Genomic DNA, 20359 nt, shown 5'->3' with positions numbered 1-20359 from the left:
TCTACGCGTCTCCTCATCGATGGTGGTTAATGTTTTCATGCGCTGGTCGTGTGTGGTCTTTGCACGACGATGCTACTACAACAAGTTTTGTCCGGCTTCGGCGAGGGAGAGACGATGACAGCAGCGCGCCTTCGGCTCGCTTCAGTGCTTGTAATCGTCGCTAGATGGTCTACTGGATGTAATTTCTATTATTTCTGATGTTCGTTGCACTATCACGATTAAAAATGAATAAATAAATAAATAATCTCAAAAAAGTTTGACATCATCAAAATTTTGTAATTCCTCGCAAAAAAAGTTTGTAATTATTTTCTCTACTGAAATAAGTAGATTTACTGAAGATTAAAAAACACCAGTACGGAGTACAACAAGTGGATTTACAGGTACTTCCTTCGTTCGGAATTACTTGTTTCGGAAATGGATGTATCTAAAACTAAAATGTGTCTATATACATTCATTTCTGCGACAGGAATTCCGAACGGAGGGAGTAGTTAAAAGATACTCCTCCTCGAGATGCGCCAAAAAGACACGACCCCACCGTATCCCACCGTCGCACTCGTCACTGCGCTCGCTTTCGCCCGCATCCATCCGCACTCCGCACCGCCCTCGCGATGCCGTCGCCCGCCACGGCCACGGCCGCGGCCGCGGGAGTGCCCCTCCATCGCCGCCCGTGCGCGCCACGCCTCCTCGTGCAAGCCTCCTGTTGCTCTCTGGCCTCCCGCGCGCTCGTGGAACCCGCGCGCCACGCCGCCCCGGCCCCGCTGCTCGTCCGCAGGCCCCGGCCGTCTCTGGCGGTGGCGAGGGCGGCGAGCCCCGACGCCGCCACCGGTTCATCGCGGTCTCCCGCCTCCGGCGGCCAGATGCTGGTGCGGATCTGGCTCCTCTCGACGGCGATGCCTCCGCCTGGCTCGGTTTATTCGTTTGCACGTGCGTGCGCGCGCGCTTAGTGGCGCTTGGTGTGTTTGTTTCGCAGGTGTTCGTCCCGCCGCACCCGCTGATAAAGCACTGGGTCTCCGTCCTGCGCAACGAGCAGACGCCCTGCGCCGTCTTCCGTGAGTGCCTCTGAAATGGCTTCCATGTTGCAATTGAACCCAACCTGCCGGCGGCAATTTGTTGTTGATTGACTTCCGTATAAGAAGCAGTTTGCTAAAGTTGCACGGCTGTAAATTGAGGTGGTTGCTGTAACTTGTTGTAGGGAGTGCTATGGCAGAGCTTGGTCGTCTCCTCATATATGAAGCCTGCAGGGATTGGCTGGTGAGTGGAAATATTGCATGGCTGGGAATTATCCGTTGATCACTCTCTTACATTTGTAAAGCACGACAATGAAAAATATTCCGTGAGAGTGACACCAGTGTCAGGCAGTTTTGAAATGGCATTGAATGTTGTTACCTGGTTGAATGATGAATGCCAGTAATACCTGAATTTATAGATCATAGTACGTAGCTCATAATATTTCCATCCCCACTTCTTATCCAACCTGTATTTTGCATGTATTTTTAAATATTTAACTGTGGGGAGAATTAATGATATGGTGCTAAACTGTTTGAAACACTTGCAGCCTACAATCACAGGAGAAATTCAAACACCCGTAGCTGTTTCAAGTGTTGAATTCATTGATCCAAGGGAGCCTGTTATGGTAAGTCTATTTCTTAGACTAGATATTGTATTTGGTTTGTAGTGTATATGAGTATATTTACTCTTTTTATTAGCGTGTCTAACAGGTTGTTCCAATTCTGAGAGCTGGTCTTGCTCTAGCTGAAAACGCTTCATCAATTCTGCCAGCCACCAAGACTTATCACCTCGGTAAGTTGTTTACATAAAATGCAGTCAAAATTGTTGTTTTATTGAAAAGGTCAATTAGCTTTATGTTAAATATTGCTTACATTGGCTGCAAGCTGCATGACCCAGTTCCAGCAATCTAAGCTGATTTGTTTTGTTTCTCTAAATACTGATGATGGATATTCTGGATTTAATGTGCGCAAGGTTTTGGTCAGATGCATAATGTTTGTTTCCAACAAAAAAAAGAAATACATTTCCTTAGAGCATGTGGAATTATAGTAAAGCTACACTTCGTGAATCCAATGCTTTAGTATTTTCTTTGCCAATTACGCCATGTACCTTGAGAGCTATGCACCATTATTCTTATCTGCCCATTTTATTGAAACATGAAGGACTTCGTAGGGATGAAGAAACACTTCAACCTTCAGTATATCTCAACAAGTATGTGCCAAGTTCTTTTTCATCTTGCGAGCTCTTATTTAAATATCTACATGGTACTTTTTAGTTTTTAATTAGGCATCAGGCAGACGCATGATTATGCTTGACCTTAGATATCTGAGTCCCTGCTGAACTACTTAAGTCAGTATTTTGTCTTGGAACTTGATATGAATTTACTTATCTATGCAAGTCTTCACAGTATGGCATGCAAGTATTACAAAACAGGGGTTCCATTGCTATTTAGTAGTGTTATGGTTAACTTGTGAAACTAACCTTACCTTGATAATACATACAGTTGTTTACTTTAATTTCATTTACTCCCTCCATTCCATAATTATTGTGGTGGAGCGGAGGGAGTAGTAACTATTTTCCAAGTTCTTCTATTTCTTCAACCCTTAGGGAATAACTTAATCACTATGTGAATTCGAGTAGTCTCATAGTCTTCCTTTCTTTTTCTTTTTCCTATTTAATGCAGCTTGCCAGAAAAGATTCCAGAGGGGACTCGTGTGCTAGTTATTGATCCAATGCTGGCCACTGGTAACAGTCAGCTTTACCTAAACAATACAGTTTCTGCCTAACACTCTTCATGTGTGATCCTCTTCGCTAATAAGTGAAAAGAAGTTCATTTTGAATACCATCCAATTTCAATATGTTTCTAGTTCTCCTTCATTTACATGTTAATTATCATGTCAAGTAACAGAACATTAATCTCCTAAAAGAAAGAAAGATAAAGAAAGAATGCTTATTTTCAGTAATGATAGAGACAATCTAAGTTATAGATTGGTTCATGTAAGCAGAATAGCTGGTATACTAAGTAACACATAAATAGAATGATTATACATTCAACTTGTATACCTTTAGGTGGGACAATCGTTGCTGCTATTGACTTGTTGGTTGACCGTGGAGTTACAAGCAAACAAATTAAAGTTGTAAGTTCATGGAATTTTTCTGTATTTATTTCTCAATTATTCGTTCAAATCGACCCAACACCTATTGTCCTTATGATGCAGGTATCAGCGGTTGCAGCATCTCCTGCGCTACAAAAGCTCAGCAACAAGTTCCCTGGGTAAGAATAGATCATAAGCCATGCTCATGTGTGTATGTCAAGCTCCTAATGTTTACTCTGTTTCCGGTCTCCAGGCTCCATGTGTACGCAGGGATGATCGATTCTGAAGTAGATGAGAGAGGGTACTGTTTTAAACTTCTAGCCATTCAATGCTCATTCTGTAAAATGTGTACATCGCATCTCCATTATTCAGTACGCATTACCAATCAAGCGGAGCAATGACTAAGGTTGTTGATTTGTACCCACAGGTACATAGTTCCCGGGTTGGGAGACGCTGGTGATAGAAGCTTCAATACATAATCGGACCATTCAGTTTTGACGCAGGCTCTGTTCTACCATTGGGAATCGTATATGCTAATTTTTGAGGATTGCCATATTGGGAGTACTTAAGATTGGTGCTGCCATATTCTGGACTTTTGTCCTTTGTAATATACTTCTATTCTTATCATTTTGTAATTATCCATTTTTGTATGGTTATATTGAAATGTATATGAACTCTCCACATTTCTCATGAAGAACAGTTTATTTTTTAAGTGAATATTTTTTTCTCTGTATACATGAAGTTATCTGTTCACAAAGTGTCTTTCAGATTTTTTTAGTGCGTATTTGTCAGTTAACACTCAGCAAAAAAGAATGACCTACTGTGCCCATTTCAATCAGACTAAAACAACGCTTGAAGCAATGCCAAAGCAAACTTGACAGGCCATGAAGGCTGTTTGGACGAGTGAAATTACTGTGGCCATCAGTATTTAGCTCGTTAAACAGGGCCCACGAGTAAAATGTATCGCTGCAAGAGCAGATGATACTGCTATATATGGGATAGATATTGCAAGCTAGGGCATGTACAATTGGGTGCTCTCATCGTAATATAAACGCGTACATCTTATGACAAGTCACTAGGATACTCTTAACGTCCTTTGAGATACACGGTGATGGCTAACAGAACCGATTCTAACGTATAACTGATCCACTGGATCCATCTAACATTCGAAAATATCAACATATTCAAGTCACGAGGAAGGCTAAATCGAAGCTTAGCTGATAATATATCCAGAACGGTTTTTCAAAGTATAGACAGAGCATGAAGCAGGCGTATCAACAAACAACATATGCTTTTTGTCTAGATTAGAATACTTTGTTTACATCCTTTACATGCTGTTCTTCCTCCAAAGCTTTGGTTATAGGGAGAGGTCCAAAGGAACAACTACTGTGATTCGGTGGACTGCGGAGCGAGACGTAGCATCACCTACAGTCAGTCCTGGTCCACCTCCAAATGAGCCAGTGATCACAACTGCATATCACCTTTGTTCATCTCCCAGAGACACAATGCACAGACAGCAGGGAAGCTTCAGCACTAAGCACATCTTATCACCTGAACATACATACATACATACACACAGGAAAATGAGTGCATGCAAATGGTTTTGGTATAAAAACAGACCTATGCTTGTCCTAAACAGGCATTAAGGAACTTACCTTGAAACTGAGGGAGCTCTAGAGCTCACTATAATTCCGCCAAACTGCTCGGAATTCCTCTCTGAACGTATTCAGGCGTGCTTTCAAATTAGGTGTTCTGAAGCTGGCATGAAGTACCGTTGCTGCCAACAGAAAGACAAATTAATAAGGACATTCCAAGAAAAAATATATCTCCAAAAATTAAATAAAGGACTCTACACCGTCCTTACTAAGCAGAGCAATGAGAAGTGCCCATAGAACTGTGAGGAGACTGCATGAGGTCAACCAGAGCATGCAGCTAACTGCAAACATGAAAAACGCTTAGTTCAAGTTTTTCGAAACTATGTGGTATGGTATGTTACATAGGGTTATACGATGGATGGTTAGTTCTGCTCACCTGCCGAAAATAAAAGGACAAACAACCAGCGAGGCCGCCCACAAATATGAATTGATCTCTTTGAGCTTGGTCGGCCACGAATAACAGGGCTGCAAAAGGTATTAACAACACTGTGATAGTAACCCATGATAAAATAAATAAAGAAATATTAGAAACTAGAGTAGTGCTCCTTACGTTATCGGTGGTCTCATCTTTGCAGCTAAATGTGGTGAGAACTGTCTGACAGTTCTTGTGACTTTCTCATTAAAAGTAACAGCAAAGCTGCATCATCACACATGATAGTTAGTTAATTAATCACCACTCGAACACTTTGTAAATCAATTATTAACAGTTTATAAATGGAGAAACTTATAATGATTTAAGAACTGTGAACCACAAATAGATACAAGGGGAAAACAACCCTAAAAGGCTACAACTACTTTATTTAATAATCCTTCATACTTGTGACGGTTGTATGCATTATTCCAATACAACTATGGCCCAATTCTGTAGAACCCAAGGTTTTCGAGTCGACAAGTTGTTCTGGGGTAGCGACTCTTGACGAGTCGTGCCTGGCCGATCGACTAGTCGACAAGTTGAGTCGACATCTGGCAGTGCGACTTGTCGACAACTAGTCGCGCGACTTGTCAATGACTAGTCACGCGACTCAAAAACAGTGGTAAAACCTAAGTTGCTTTATACCTGTATATATCATATATATTTTTATCCTACTCGGCTGCTGCATGTAATGGTCGCACATCACAAGGTAGATGAGACTAGGCTCAAGAGGCAAGAAGGAGGTGATGGGAGTAGATAAGGCAGCAAGAGATTAGGAACAAGACTTCTTTATTAATTGCTTGGCTCGTCATAGATGAGTACACACCCTCTCTTACATAAGAGGATCTAATCATAACTTTCTGAAGAGATCATATATTTGAATAATAACTAGGATGTCTGGCCCCTAACTAGTGCGTAAAAACACTGCAATCTAAGATGCTTGGCAGTTGACAAGCATATCATATGATGGTAGGAAGGAAATAACTTGATAAAAGCATGCCCCTGATTTGCTCCACTGTGTCAAAGGACACCACATTCTGAACAGTAAAGCAGTACTGCAATACTGTGCTATATTCTGTGAAATTTATACGAATATTGCATATAGCTTATGTTTCAAAAGGTAACATTTAGGTCTAGAGCAAAGGAACTATATGCAATGCAGCAACTGGTCAATTACCCAAGTCTAAGAATCTAATGATGTGCTCTCTGGTTCACTGGCCAAAATGGAGCACCCATAAATTGTTAGCATAATAACAAGCATGGAGCTAGCGTACAATTTGTTCCAACGTCCTACATAAACAATGGTGTACGATCGAATTAGGAAGCTGTTAAGGTTCCAATGTTAGCACCATGTACATGAAAATGTACCCTTGATTGATTTATCCTAAAATAAAATAAAATGCTAGCTGCCAAGTCCATTATAGCCAATAACTTGCATATTCACCTCTCCATAAGAGAAAAATAGCTTAATAACCCTGCAAACTGCAACTATTTATATAATGATTAATGAGCAAATTGTCCCTTTGGCTACATTTTTTTGTGCAGGTTTATGCAATTTTATACATAAAAAACAAGGGAGCATCTGGTGATCATGATAGATGACTAATCTGTTGTGACTGAAGCACATAGCATAATGTAATTTACAAAGGCCGTTCCCTCATGTACTATCTTAGTTAGTCATGCTAAAGAGCGCATTTTAACATAACAAACTGAAAAACGATCTCAACAGAACCAAGTTACAAGCGCAATGCAATTAAAAACTACTTCCTCCGTCCGGAATTACTTGTCGCTCAAACGGATGTATCTAGACGTATTTTAGTGCTAGATACAGAGCAACAAGTAATTCCTAATGAAGGGAGTATTAGTTAAGTACTTGCATACCTGTCATTAAGAAATGCAATGCTGAATCCGGTCATAAAAGCTGCAAGAATAGCAACTGGCTTCCAAAGGAAACCCAACCCTTCGTATACAAATGGCAGCATGTCAAAATCAACCAAAAAACAGGAAGATAAATAATCTTCAAATCTTTCATTGCTTACCAAGAATGAACATGATCAAGATGAAGTAGTTTGTCCTGTAGCTGCAGACCAAACAAAAAATTAAAAAAAGAACTTCAGTACACGACAAAAACGAAACCTTGCAAACCATGCCTTCAAAATGAACTTCACAATGCTAACTAGTTAATATTTATCAGAACAATTGTCCATTTTTTCAATCACCAGCTCACCTAAGTTGAATCGAGAACATATTTATATAACTGTGCATCTAGAATCAGAATTCCACATGTTTTAAGTGAAAAATTGGAGCCTTGCTCTCATCTCACAGATCCATGGCAGCAAGAAATATCCAACACGATGCCTTCAACGTAAGTAGTGAAACTACATGGGAACCAAGCTACCTGCTACTCCTGTGCACACTCTTAGCGACTAACATCACAGTATACAATTGACATGTACATCTGCGCTCATCGAATTCTCTATTCAAACCTCTTAGCACTGTTGATAAATATATTCTGAAGATCTTGAGAGATTTATCTACACTAACAGAAGGGCTATCAGGAGTCTGAAGCACACGCATGAGTCCTACGCTATTCCATTGCGAGGAAACACTGATGACCCTATCCGTTCACCAATCAACTCAAAACACGCACAGATCCCGTGGAGCCAGTCGAAACCTCGCCACACGAGCACAAATCCCTAGCGAATTCGCCCAAACTTGTATCGGCCAGCCGAGTTGGCAGACAAATCGTGGATGCGGCCGCCGGAAACGGTAAGACGAGTTAGAGCGGGGGAGGAGGCGGATCGTACTAGTAGAGGTTGCACTTGAGGCGGCTGGTCCACTTGGAGTAGGAGCGGGGGACGGTGAAGCGGGAGAAGAACTCGGGGACGGGGCGCGGCGGCGTGGACCAGTCCACCTCCCGCAGCGCGGCCACCAGGTCCTCCGCCGTCACCGCGCTCCAGTCCATCGCCGGCGATCCAATCCGCCCCGGGGCCTCGGCTAGCGGGGGAACCGAAACCTGGCGGGCGGGCGGGCGGGCGAGGCGGACGGCGGGTCGAGGCGGGGACGGGGGCTGTTGGGTCGTGCGGGGGAGAGTTTCCTCGGCTTCGCTTCGATTTGGGGATTTTGGGAAGGAAGCTTTGCCGTGTCCGGAGAGGAGGAGGAGAGGAGAGGTCAGAGGACAGCAGAGATGCGTTTGCCCTTTGGGAGCGCGTTAAGGGACTGTTGGGCTATGCTACTGGGCCACCATCCGTCGGCCCGACAGAGTGAGGTCTCGTTTCTTTTCCCCTAACAAAGAGCGTATAAAAAAAGAGCATATTTATCAACTGTAAAGGCAGCAGCATATTTATCTCCTCCTTCCTAAAAAAAAAGAGAGGCAAATACACCGATGATACATCAGGTTGAACAGGATGATCACTTTGGTGCTTAAAATTGAAAAATACGTGAAACTGATGCTTCAACCTGTCTCGCGATGCAAATACGGTGCAACTCCAGTTTGTATACGTAGGAAGCTTCTATGTGGCGTGCCAACATGGTACCACTGTTCGTGACTGAAGCATCACATGTTTGCAAAAGAAAAACTGAATCGGTACTAAATTTGGTGAAAAAAAAGTGAAACACCCTGCATCTCTATGACTATTCGGTCCCACACGTAGGAAAACGGCGAGAAGGATAATTCATGTGAAAAATACACAACACAGCGAATCAAGCCCATGTCCTCGAGTAGTCCCGCCTATGGCGCAAGCCACCAGCTAGTGAGAGTCATAGCCTTTTTTTTAGACAATCTCACGAAGCTTTATTTAACCAAAAATCAAGTTTACAGGCATGAAAGAAAGATCATCAGGGTGTCCTAACCAAACATGGCGGCCCACCCCCAAACGTAAAACATGCTTTGCTAAATTGTGAGCCTCGAAATTCGAGCTCCTAAACTCGTGAACAAAATTACATCTCTGAAAAGAGTGACTCTGATCTATGATTTCATGTAAAATTGCTCCATAACTCGACAAGTGCTTCTGCTTGATATCGTCAACCACCACCTTGCAGTCCGAGGCAACATGTATGCTCTGGATATTGAGGTCTTCGGCGAGTGCTAGTGCCTCTCGAATAGCTAAGGCTTCAATCGTGGGAGGATCAGCTATGTTCCTGAGGACAATGGCGGATGCCCCCTGGAAAACTCCTTCTTTGTTGCGGCAAATAGCTGCTGCTACTCCTCGGCCCCGTGCAACCGCAGCATCAACATTGATCTGGCGAAATCCAATGCGTAGGTCGGACCATAGGTTGACCCCTTGCGTTGTTGCTCGGCTTGTCCAGGGCGTAAATATCTGACAAATAAGACTAGACGAACAGGTTTGTTGTTATAGGACTCTAGAAGATATCCTCATAAATGGCCTTTTTCCTTGCTCGCCAAACAACCCAAAGTGTAACAACCAGCAAGACAAAATCCTTCGATGGTAGCTCGTCGTGCATCGAAAACAGCCAGTTTTTTGCATTAACCTCCAGGTTTTGGCTTACCTTCTCTGTCAGAGCCTCATTAGAAAGGGCCCAAATGCATCTACACATGGTACACTCCAGCAGGGCATGCCTCCATGAGTCCTCGCATCCGCATAATGCACACAAGTGTGTGTCCAACATGTGGCGGTGATGTAAAACCTCTGGCGTTGGCATCGAGTGTCGCTCCAGGTGCCACAGGAAAACCATGAGCTTGGACGGGACCTTTATGTGCCATAGCTCTGTCCATGCCTTGCTCATCATGCTCGTTGCTGAATTGCCTGCATTAACATCCATCCAATTCTCTCTGTGCTCATTTGTATTCATGATCATATGATAAGCCAATTTCACTGAGAAATGCCCATTTCTCTCGTTGGACCATGCCCAAAAATCCTCTACCACCCTCGTACACAAGGGTATCGACAAGATGGTGTCTGCGTCAAAGGGTAAAAACGTGGCCTAAATCACATCTTATTTACAGGATGCCGTTGTGTTGTCGATCAGCTCAAAAATCATTGTTGGAGGGTTTGGGACTAGTGAAGTGATCGGCTGCATTGGTCCAACCCTAGGCAACCAGTTGGTCTCCCATATGTTTGTTGTAGATCCATTCCCAATGCGCCTAATGATGCCATGTTTCAATATCTATCTGCCATGAATTATAGCACGCCATATCTGAGATGGTTTACCACCAAGGTCTGCATCTAGGAAATAATGAAGTGGGAAATAGACAGCTTTTAGTATTCTTGCACTAAGGGAGTTGGGCTCCTAAAGCATTCTCCATGCCTATCGTGCGAGCAATGATAGATTGAAGATCTCTATGTCTCTGAAACCCATGACACCAAGATATTTTGGTTTTGTCATAACGTCCCACGAGACCCAACATGGTTTCATCTTACCCTGCTTACTTCCCCACCAAAACTGTCTAATGATAGAGGTGATGTTGTCACACAAGCCTCTGGGTAATCTAAAGCAAGCCATGGAATAAACTGGGATGGCTTGAGCAACAGACTTAATCAAGACCTCTTTTCCTGCTGTTGACAATAGTTTCTCCATCCATCCCCTTACCTTCTCCCAAAGTCTATCTCTCAAATATTTGAAAGTACCCATCTTTGACTGGACGACATCTGTTGGCATTCCCAAATACCTATCACTCTGCTTGATATTATCTCTCATACTTTGGTTGCAGCCCTTACTAAAGAATATAGATGATTTCTCATGATTAATCCTCTGCCTAGAAGCCCTGCAATATACATCCAGTAAGTTTGATACCTTTGTAGCCCCTTCAACACTTGACTTAAAAAGCAACATGCTATCATCTGCAAAGAGGAGATGGTTAACAGATGGAGCTGTCGGTGCCACCTTGATCCCTTCAAATTCAGACGATTGAGAACTAGACTTCAAAAGGCACGAAAGGCCCTCTGCTGCAATAAAAAAAAGATAAGGGAAAATAGGACCTCCCTGCCGGATTCCATGTGTAGGTGTAAATTTCTCTATTTTTTCACCATCGAACAACACTGGGAAGGAAACAGATTGTACCATAGACATCACTATTTCAACCCAAGCATGTGTGAAGCTCAATTTCTCCATCATGGCACGGAGGTATGACCACTCCAATCTGTCATAGGATTTCATCATGTAAGCACAATAACTGTTTGACTTAGATCTGCTCCTCTTCACAAAATGCAGACACACATATGCGCAAAGGATGTTATCCGTAATCAACTGACCTGCTACGAAGGCCGATTGTGTTGGGGAACACATTAATTTCAAAAAAATTCCTACGATCACGCAAGATCTATCTAGGTGATGTATAGAAACGGGAGGGGAGAGTGTGTCCACATACCCTCGTAGACCGAAAGCGAAAGCGTTTAGTTAACGCGGTTAATGTAGTTACGGCGACGGTGATGATGATGCTACGACGCAGGGCTTCACCTAAGAACTACGATGGTATGACCGAGGTGTGTAACTGTGGAGGGGGGCACCGCACAAGGTTAAGAGAAACTTGTGTGTCCTTGGGGTGCTCCCCTCCCCCGTATATAAAGGAGGGAGGGAGGAGGCGGCCGGCCTAGGGGGCGCGCCAAGCATAGGGAGTCCTACTAGGACTCCCAAGTCCTAGTAGGATTCCCTTTCCTATTCGGAGTAGGAGAGAAGGAAAGAGAGGGAGAGGGAGAAGGAAAGGGGGGATGCGCCCCCACCCCTTGTCCAATTCGGTTTGGGCAGGGGGAGGCGCGCGCCACCTCTTGGCCCTTCTCCCCTCTCTCCACTAAAGCCCAATAAGGCCCATTACTTCTCCCGATGAATTCTCGTAACTCCCCGGTACTCTGAAAAATACCCGAATCACTCGGAACCTTTTTGATGTCCGAATATAGCCTTCCAATATACTTTACGTCTCGACCATTTCAAGACTCCTCGTCACGTCCGTGATCTCATCCGGGACTCCGAACAAACTTCGGTCATCAAATCACATAACTCATAAAACAATCGTCATCGAATGTTAAGCGTGCGGACCCTGCGGGTTCGAGAACTATGTAGACATGACCAAGACACATCTCTGGTCAATAACCAATAGCGGAACCTGGATGCTCATATTGGCTCCTACATATTCTACGAATATCTTTATCGGTCAAACCGCATAACAACATACATTGTTCCCTTTGTCATCGACATGTTACTTGCCCGAGATTCGATCGTCGCTATCATCATACCTAGTTCAATCTCGTTACCGGCAAGTCTCTTTACTCGTTCCGTAATGCTTCATCCCGCAACTAACTCATTATTCACATTTCTTGCAAGGCTTATAGTGATGAGCATTACCGAGAGGGCCCAGAGATACCTCTCTGAAACACGGAGTGACAAATCCTAATCTCGGTCTATGCCAACCCAACAAACACCTTTGGAGACACCTGTAGAGCATCTTTATAATCACCCAATTATGTTGTGACGTTTGATACCACACAAGGTGTTCCTCCGGTATTCAGGAGTTGCATAATCTCATAGTCCGAGGAACATGTATAAGTCATGAAGAAAGTAGTAGCAATGAAACTGTAATGATCACCGCTAAGCTAACGGATGGGTCATGTCCATCACATCATTCTCCTAATGATGTGATCCCATTCATCAAATTACAACACATGTCTATGGTTAGGAAACATAACCATCTTTGATTAACGAGCTAGTCTAGTAGAGGCATACTAGGGACACTATGTTTTGTCTATTTATTCACACATGTATTAAGTTTCCGATTAATACAATTCTAGCATGAATAATAAACATTTATCATGAAAAAAGAAAATAAATAATAACTTTATTATTGCCTCTTTAGTCCACCACTTGCACTGGAGTCAATAATCTAGTTCACATCGCCATGCGATTTAACACCAATAGTTCACATCTGTATGTGATTAACACCCATAGTTCACATCACCATGTGACCAACACCCAAAGGGTTTACTAGAGTCAATAATCTAGTTCACATCGCTATGTGATTAACACCCAAAGAGTACTAAGGTGTCATCATGTTTTGCTCATGAGAGAAGTTTAGTCAACGGGTCTGTCACATTCAGAGTTGTATGTATTTTGCAAATATTTTATGTCTACAATGCTCTGCATAGAACTACTCTAGCTAATTGCTCCCACTTTCAATATGTATCCAGATTGAGACTTAGAGTCATCTGTATCGGTGTAAAAGCTTGCATCGACATAACTCTTTACGACGAACTCTTTATCACCCCCATAACCGAGAAACATTTCCTTAGTCCTCACTAAGGATAATTGACCATTGTCTAGTGATCTACTCTTAGATCACTATTGTACCCCTTGCCAAACTTATGGCAAGGTACACAACAGGTCTGGTACACAGCATAGCATACTTTATAGAACCTATGAATGAGGCATAGGGAATGACTTTCATTCTCTTTCTATCTTCTGTCGTGGTTGGGCTTTGAGTCTTACTCAACTTTACACCTTGTAATATAGACAAGAACTCCTTCTTTGACTGATCCATTTTGAACTCTTTCAAAAACTTGTCAAGGTATATACTTATTGAAAAATCTTATCAAGCGTCTTGATCTATATCTATAGATCTTGATGCTCAATATGTAAGCAGCTTTACCGAGGTCTTTCTTTGATAATCTCCTTTCAAACTCTCCTTTATGCTTTCCAGAAAATTCTATATCATTTCCGATCAATATGTCATTCACATATACTCAGAAAGGCTGTAGTGCTCCCACTCACTTTCTTGTAAATACAAGCTTCTCCAAAAGTCTGTATAAAACCATATGCTTTGATCACACTATCAAAGCGTTATTCCAACTCCGAGAGGCTTGCACCAGTCCATAAATGGATCGCTGGAGCTTGCACACTTTGTTAGCACCCTTTGGATCGACAAAACCTTCTGGTTGCATCATATACAACTCTTCTTCCAGAAATCCATTCAGGAATGCAGTTTTTGACATTCATCTGCCAAATTTCATAATCATAAAATGCAGCAATTGCTAATATGATTCGGACAGACTTAAGCATTGCTACGGGTGAGAAAGTCTCATCTTAGTCAACTCCTTGAACTTGTCAAAAACCTTTTGCGACACGTCGAGCTTTGTAGATAGTAACACTACTATCAGCGTCTGTCTTCCTCTTGAAGATCCATTTATTCTTAATGGCTTGCTGATCATCGGGCAAGTCCACCAAAGTCCAACTTTGTCCTCATACATGGATCCCATCTCAGATTTCATGGCCTCAAGCCATTTCGCGGAATCTAGGCTCATCATCGCTTCCTCGTAGTTCGTAGGTTCATCATTGTCTAGTAACATGACTTCCATAATAGGATTACCATACCACTCTGGTGCGGATCATGTTCTGGTTGACCTACGAGGTTTGGTAGTAACTTGATCTTAAGTTTCATGATCATCAACATTAGCTTCCTCACTAATTGGTGTAGGAATCACTGGAACTGATTTATGTGATGAACTACTTTCCAATTCGGGAGAAGGTACAATTACCTCATCAAGTTCTACTTTCCTCCCACTCACTTCTTTGGAGAGAAACTCCTTCTCTAGAAAGGATCCATTTTTAGCAACGAATATGTTGCCTTCAGATCTGTGATAGAAGGTGTACCCAACAGTTTCCTTTGGGTATCCTATGAAGATGCACTTCTCCGATTTGGGTTCAAGCTTATCAGGTTGAAGCTTTTTCACATAAGCATCACAGCCCCAAATTTTAAGAAACGACAACTTTGGTTTCTTGCCAAACCACAGTTCATAAGGCGTCGTCTCAACGGATTTCAATGGTGCCTTTTTTTAATGTGAATGCAACTGTCTCTAATGCATAACCCCAAAATGATAGTGGTAGATCGGTAAGAGACATCATAGATTGCACCATATCTAATAAAGTGCGGTTACAACGTTCAGACACACCATTATGCTGTGGTGTTCCAGGTGGCGTGAGTTGTGAAACTATTCCACATTGTTTTTAAATGAAGGCCAAACTTGTAACTCAAATATTCTCCTCCATGATCATATCATAGAAACTTTATTTTCTTGTTACGATGATTCTCCGCTTCACTCTGAAATTCTTTGAACTTCTCAAATGTTTCAAACTTGTGTTTCATTAAGTAGATATACCCATATCTGCTCAAATCATCTGTGAAGGTCAGAAAATTTTGATACCCGCCATGAGCCTCAACACTCACTGGACCGCATACATCGGTATGCATTATTTTCAATAAGTCAATAGCTCGTTCCATTGCTCTGGAGAATGGAGTTTTAGTCATCTTGCCCATAAGGCATGGTTTGCAAGTATCAAGTGATTTCAAAAGTCCATCTTTATGTAGTTTCTTCATGCGCTTTACACCGATATGACCAAACGGCAGTGCCACAAATAAGCTGCACTATCATTATCAACTTTGCATCTTTTGGCATCAATATTATGAATATGTGTATTACAATGATCGAGATTCAATAAACCATCAACATTGGGTGTATGACCATAGAAGGTTTTATTCATGTAAACAGAATAACAATTATTCTCTGTCTTAAATGAATAACCATATTGCAATAAACATGATCTAATCATATTCATGCTCAACGCAAACACCAAATAACTTTTATTTAGGTTCAACGCTAATCCCGATAGTATAGGGAGTGTGCGATGATGATCATATCAATCTTGGAACCACTTCCAACATACGTCGTCACTTCATTCTTAACTAGTCTCTATTTATTCTGTAACTCCTGTTTCGAGTTACTAATCTTAGCAACCGAATAAGTATCGAATACCCAGGGGCTACTTTGAACACTAGCAAGGTACACATCAATAACCTGTATATCAAATATACCTTTGTTCACTTTGCCATCTTTCTTATCCGCCAAATATTTGGGGCACTTCCACTTCCAGTGACCATTTCCTTTCCAGTAGAAGCACTCAGTTTCAGGCTTAGGTCCAGCTTTGGGCTTCTTCACGGGAGTGACAACTTGCTTGCCATTCTTCTTGAAGTTCCCTTTATTTCCCTTTGCCTTTTTCTTGAAACTAGTGGTCTTGTTTAATCATCAACACTTGATGCTCTTTCTTGATTTCTACCTTTGTCGATTTCAGCATCATGAAGAGCTCGGGAATCGTTTTTGTCATCCCTTGCATACTATAGTTCATCACGAAGTTCCAGTAACTTGGTGATGGTGACTAGAGAACTCTATCAATCACTATCTTATCTGGAAGATTAACTCCCACTTGATTCAAGTGATTGTAGTACCCAGACATTCTGAGCACATGCTCACTAGTTGAGAAATTCGTCTCCATCTTTTAGGCAAAGTACTTGTCAGAGGTCTCATACCTCTTGACACGGGCATGAGCCTGAAATACCAATTTCAGCTCTTGGAACATATCATATGCTCCGTGACGTTTCAAAAACGTTTTTGAAGTCCCGGTTCTAAGCCGTAAAGCATGGTGCACTAAACTATCAAGTAATCATCATATTGAGCTAGCCAAACACTCGTAACATTTGCATCTGCTCCTGCAATAGGTCTATCACCTAGCGGTGCATCAAGGACATAATTCTTCTGTGCATCAATGAGGATACACCTCAGATCATAGACCCAATCCGCATCATTGCTACTATCATCTTTCAACTTAGTTTTCTCTAGGAACATATAAAAAACATAGGGAAGCTACAACGCGAGCTATTGATCTACAACATAATTTGCAAAATACTATCAGGACTAAGTTCATGATAAATTAAGGTTCACTTAATCATATTACTTAAGAACTCCCACTTAGATAGACATCCCTCTAGTCATCTAAATGATCACACGATCCAAATCAACTAAACCATGCCCGATCATCACGTGAGATAGAGTAGTTTTCAATGGTGAACATCACTATGCTGATCATATCTACTATATGATTCACGCTCGACCTTTCGGTCTCTAGTGTTCCGAGGCCATATCTGCATATGCTTGGCTCGTCAAGTTTAACCCGAGTATTCTGCGTGTGCAAAACTGGCTTGCACCCGTTGTATGTGAACGTAGAGCCTATCACACCTGATCATCACATGGTGTCTCAGCACGAAGAACTGTCGCGACGGTGCATACTCAGGGAGAACACTTATACCTTGAAATTTTAGTAAGGGGCCATCTTATAATGCTACCGCCGAACTAAGCAAAATAAGAATATAAAAGATAAACATCACATGCAATCAAAATATGTGACATGATATGGCCATCATCATCTTGTGCCTTTGATCTACATCTCCAAAGTACCATTATGATCTCCATCATCACCGGCATGACACCATGATCTCCATCATCTTGATCTTTATCAACGTGTCATCACATGGTCGTCTCACCAACTACTGCTTTTGCAACTATTGCTATCACATAGCGATAAAGTAAAACAATTACATGGTGATTGCATTGCATACAATAAAGCGACAACCATATGGTTCATGCCAGTTGCCGATAACTTTGTTACAAAACATGATCATCTCATACAACAATTTATATCACATCATGCCTTGACCATATCACATCACAACAAGCCCTGCAAAAACAAGTTAGACATCCTCTACTTTGTTGTTGCAAGTTTTACATGGCTGCTACGGGCTTCTAGCAAGAACCGTTCTTACCTATGGATCAAAACCACAACGATTTTTCGTCAAGTGTGCTGTTTTAACCTTCAACAAGGACCGGGCATAGCCACACTCAATTCAACTAAAGTTGGAGAAACAGACACCCGCCAGCCACCTATGTGCATAAGCACGTCGGTAGAACCAGTCTCATGAACGCGGTCATGTAATGTCGGTCCAGACCGCTTCATCCAACAATAGCGCCGAATCAAAATATGACATGCTGGTAAGCAGTATGACTATTATCGCCCACAACTCTTTGTGTTCTACTTGTGCATATAACATCTACGCATAAACCTGGCTCTGATACCACTGTTGGGGAACACAGTAATTTCAAAAAAAAATCCTACGATCACGCAAGATCTATCTAGGTGATGTATAGCAACCAGAGGGGAGAGTGTGTCCATGTACCCTCGTAGACCAAAAGCGAAAGTGTTTAGTTAACGCGGTTGATGTAGTCGAATGTCTTTGCGATCCAACCGATCAAATACTGAATGCACGGCACCTTCGTCATCTGCACATGTTCAGCTCAGTGACGTCCCTCGTGCTCTTGATCCAGTTGAGGACGGGGGCGAGTTCCGTCAGCACGACAATGTGGCGACGGTGATGATGATGCTACTGTCGTAGGGCTTCGACTAAGCACTATGATGGTATGATCAAGGTGTGTAACTGTGGAGGGGCCGGGGCACCACACACTGTTAAGAGAAACTTGTGTGTCCTTGGGGTGCTCCCGCCCCCTGTATATAACGGAGGGAGGGAGGAGGTGGCCGGCCTAGGGGGTGCGCCAAGCATAGGGAGTCCTACTAGGACTCCCAAGTCCTAGTAGGATTCCCTTTCCTATTCGGAGTAGGAGAGAAGGAAAGAGAGGGAGAGGGAGAAGGAAAGGGGGGCTACGCCCCCACCCCTTGTCCAATTCGGTTTGGGCAGGGGGGAGGGCGCACACCATCTCTTGGCCCTTCTCCCCTCTCTCCACTAAAGCCCAATAAGGCCCATTACTTCTCCTGGTGAATTCCCGTAACTCCTCGGTACTCCGAAAATACCCGAATCACTCGGAACCTTTCCGATGTCCGAATATAGCCTTCCAATATATCAATCTTTACGTCTCGGCCATTTTGAGACTCCTTGTCATGTCTGTGATTGCATCCGGGACTCTGAACAAACTTCGGTTATCAAATCACATAACTCATAATACAAATCGTCATCGAACATTAAGCGTGCGAACCCTACGGGTTCGAGAACTATGTAGACATGACCGAGAAACATATTTGGTCAATAAACCCATAGCAGAACCTGGATGCTCATATGGGCTCCTACATATTCTACAAAGATCTTTATCGGTCAAACCGCATAACAACATACATTGTTCCCTTTGTCATCGGTATGTTACTTGCCCGAGATTCGATCGTCGGTATCATCATACCTAGTTCAATCTCGTTATCGGCAAGTCTCTTTACTCGTTCCGTAATGCTTCATCCCGCAACTAACTCATAGTCACATTTCTTGCAAGGCTTATAGTGATGAGAATTACCGAGAGGGCCCAGAGATACCTCTCCAAAACACGGAGTGACAAATCCTAATCTCGATCTATGCTAACCCAACAAACACCTTCAGAGACACCTGTAGAGCATCTTTATAATCACCCAATTACATTGTGACGTTTGATAGCACACAAGGTGTTCCTCCGGTATTCAGGAGTTGCATAATCTCATAGTCCGAGGAACATGTATAAGTCATGAAGAAAGCAGTAGCAATGAAACTGTAACGATCATCGCTAAGCTAACAAATGGGTCATGTCCATCACATCATTCTCCTAATGATGTGATCCCATTCATCAAATGACAACACATATCTATGGTTAGGAAACATAACCATCTTTGATTAACGAGCTAGTCTAGTAGAGGCATACTAGGGACACTATGTTTTGTCTATTTATTCACACATGTATTAAGATTCCGGTTAATACAATTCTAGCATGAATAATAAACATTTATCATGAAATAAGGAAATAAATAATAACTTTATTATTGCCTCTAGGGCATATTTCCTTCAGATTGTTCCTCAGAGATGATGTCCGGAAGAATAACTTCGAGCCTGTTTGCCACCACCTTTGATGCGATTTTATAAATGACATTACACAAACTGATGGGATAGAACTGAGAAAGTTGGGTCGGATTCAGAACTTTAGGTATAAGAACCAGGACCATGTCATTAACACAATCAACTCCTTCCTCTCCTCTGACAATCCTTAGTACTGCTTTGGTCACTTCCTCACAACAAATATCCTAATGCCTTTGGTAGAAATGAGCTGGGAAACCGTATGGTCCCAGGGCCTTCATTGGGAACGGAAAAGAGCAGTTTTTACTTCCTCATTTGTGTATGGCGCTAGGAGCATAGCATTCATTCGGGAAGTAACTTTGATTGGGACCTTCGAAAGTACCTGATCCATGTCAGCAATGCCTTCTGATGTGTAAAGATTCTTATAGAAATCAGTTATGATCCTCTTCAGCTCCTCGAGGTCTTCTATAAGTGTGCCCAGAGAGTTCGCAAGTGCTTTTATCATGTTCTTCTTCCGTCGTTGGCTTTCTCGTAGATG

The 20359-nt window shown here is 42.5% G+C and overlaps 2 protein-coding genes across 2 annotated transcripts; one reads left to right on the top strand and one right to left on the bottom strand.

Moving 5' to 3' along the window:
- Nucleotides 1-526: 526 nt before the first annotated feature.
- On the top strand, nt 527-3741 carry LOC123135740 (uracil phosphoribosyltransferase). The gene is made up of 11 exons (XM_044554936.1): nt 527-863; nt 971-1049; nt 1193-1251; nt 1556-1633; nt 1719-1800; nt 2169-2217; nt 2690-2751; nt 3076-3143; nt 3225-3280; nt 3355-3402; nt 3529-3741. The coding sequence occupies exons 1-11, from the start codon at nt 609-611 to the stop codon at nt 3578-3580; spliced, it is 888 nt and encodes a 295-aa protein (XP_044410871.1). The 5' UTR covers nt 527-608; the 3' UTR covers nt 3581-3741.
- Nucleotides 3742-4303: 562 nt separating this feature from the next.
- On the bottom strand, nt 4304-8342 carry LOC123135747 (PRA1 family protein A1). Its single transcript, XM_044554950.1, has 8 exons — nt 7976-8342; nt 7208-7248; nt 7050-7128; nt 5307-5393; nt 5133-5221; nt 4966-5037; nt 4757-4878; nt 4304-4652 (listed from the first exon to the last, which is right to left on the bottom strand). The coding sequence occupies exons 1-7, from the start codon at nt 8131-8133 to the stop codon at nt 4775-4777; spliced, it is 630 nt and encodes a 209-aa protein (XP_044410885.1). The 5' UTR covers nt 8134-8342; the 3' UTR covers nt 4304-4652; nt 4757-4774.
- Between the last annotated feature and the right edge of the window lie 12017 nt (nt 8343-20359).

This window comes from Triticum aestivum, chromosome 1B (genome assembly GCF_018294505.1).
Source record: "Triticum aestivum cultivar Chinese Spring chromosome 1B, IWGSC CS RefSeq v2.1, whole genome shotgun sequence".
Classification (NCBI taxonomy): domain Eukaryota; kingdom Viridiplantae; phylum Streptophyta; class Magnoliopsida; order Poales; family Poaceae; genus Triticum; species Triticum aestivum.
The sequence above is the reverse complement of the archived record's forward strand: the minus strand, read 5'-3'. Positions and strand labels throughout refer to the sequence as shown.

Excerpts from the sequence above, each read along its gene's own strand:
- LOC123135740 (XM_044554936.1), top strand. The coding sequence starts at position 609 with ATGCCGTCGCCCGCCACGGCCACGGCCGCGGCCGCGGGAGTGCCCCTC. Across the intron at positions 1,634-1,718 it reads ATCCAAGGGAGCCTGTTATG|GTTGTTCCAATTCTGAGAGC; the intron begins GTAAGTCTATTT and ends CGTGTCTAACAG. Across the intron at positions 2,218-2,689 it reads CCTTCAGTATATCTCAACAA|CTTGCCAGAAAAGATTCCAG; the intron begins GTATGTGCCAAG and ends TATTTAATGCAG.
- LOC123135747 (XM_044554950.1), bottom strand. The coding sequence starts at position 8,133 with ATGGACTGGAGCGCGGTGACGGCGGAGGACCTGGTGGCCGCGCTGCGG. Across the intron at positions 7,129-7,207 it reads CTTGATCATGTTCATTCTTG|GGTTGGGTTTCCTTTGGAAG; the intron begins GTAAGCAATGAA and ends TTGTATACGAAG. Across the intron at positions 5,222-5,306 it reads AAGATGAGACCACCGATAAC|CCCTGTTATTCGTGGCCGAC; the intron begins GTAAGGAGCACT and ends TACCTTTTGCAG.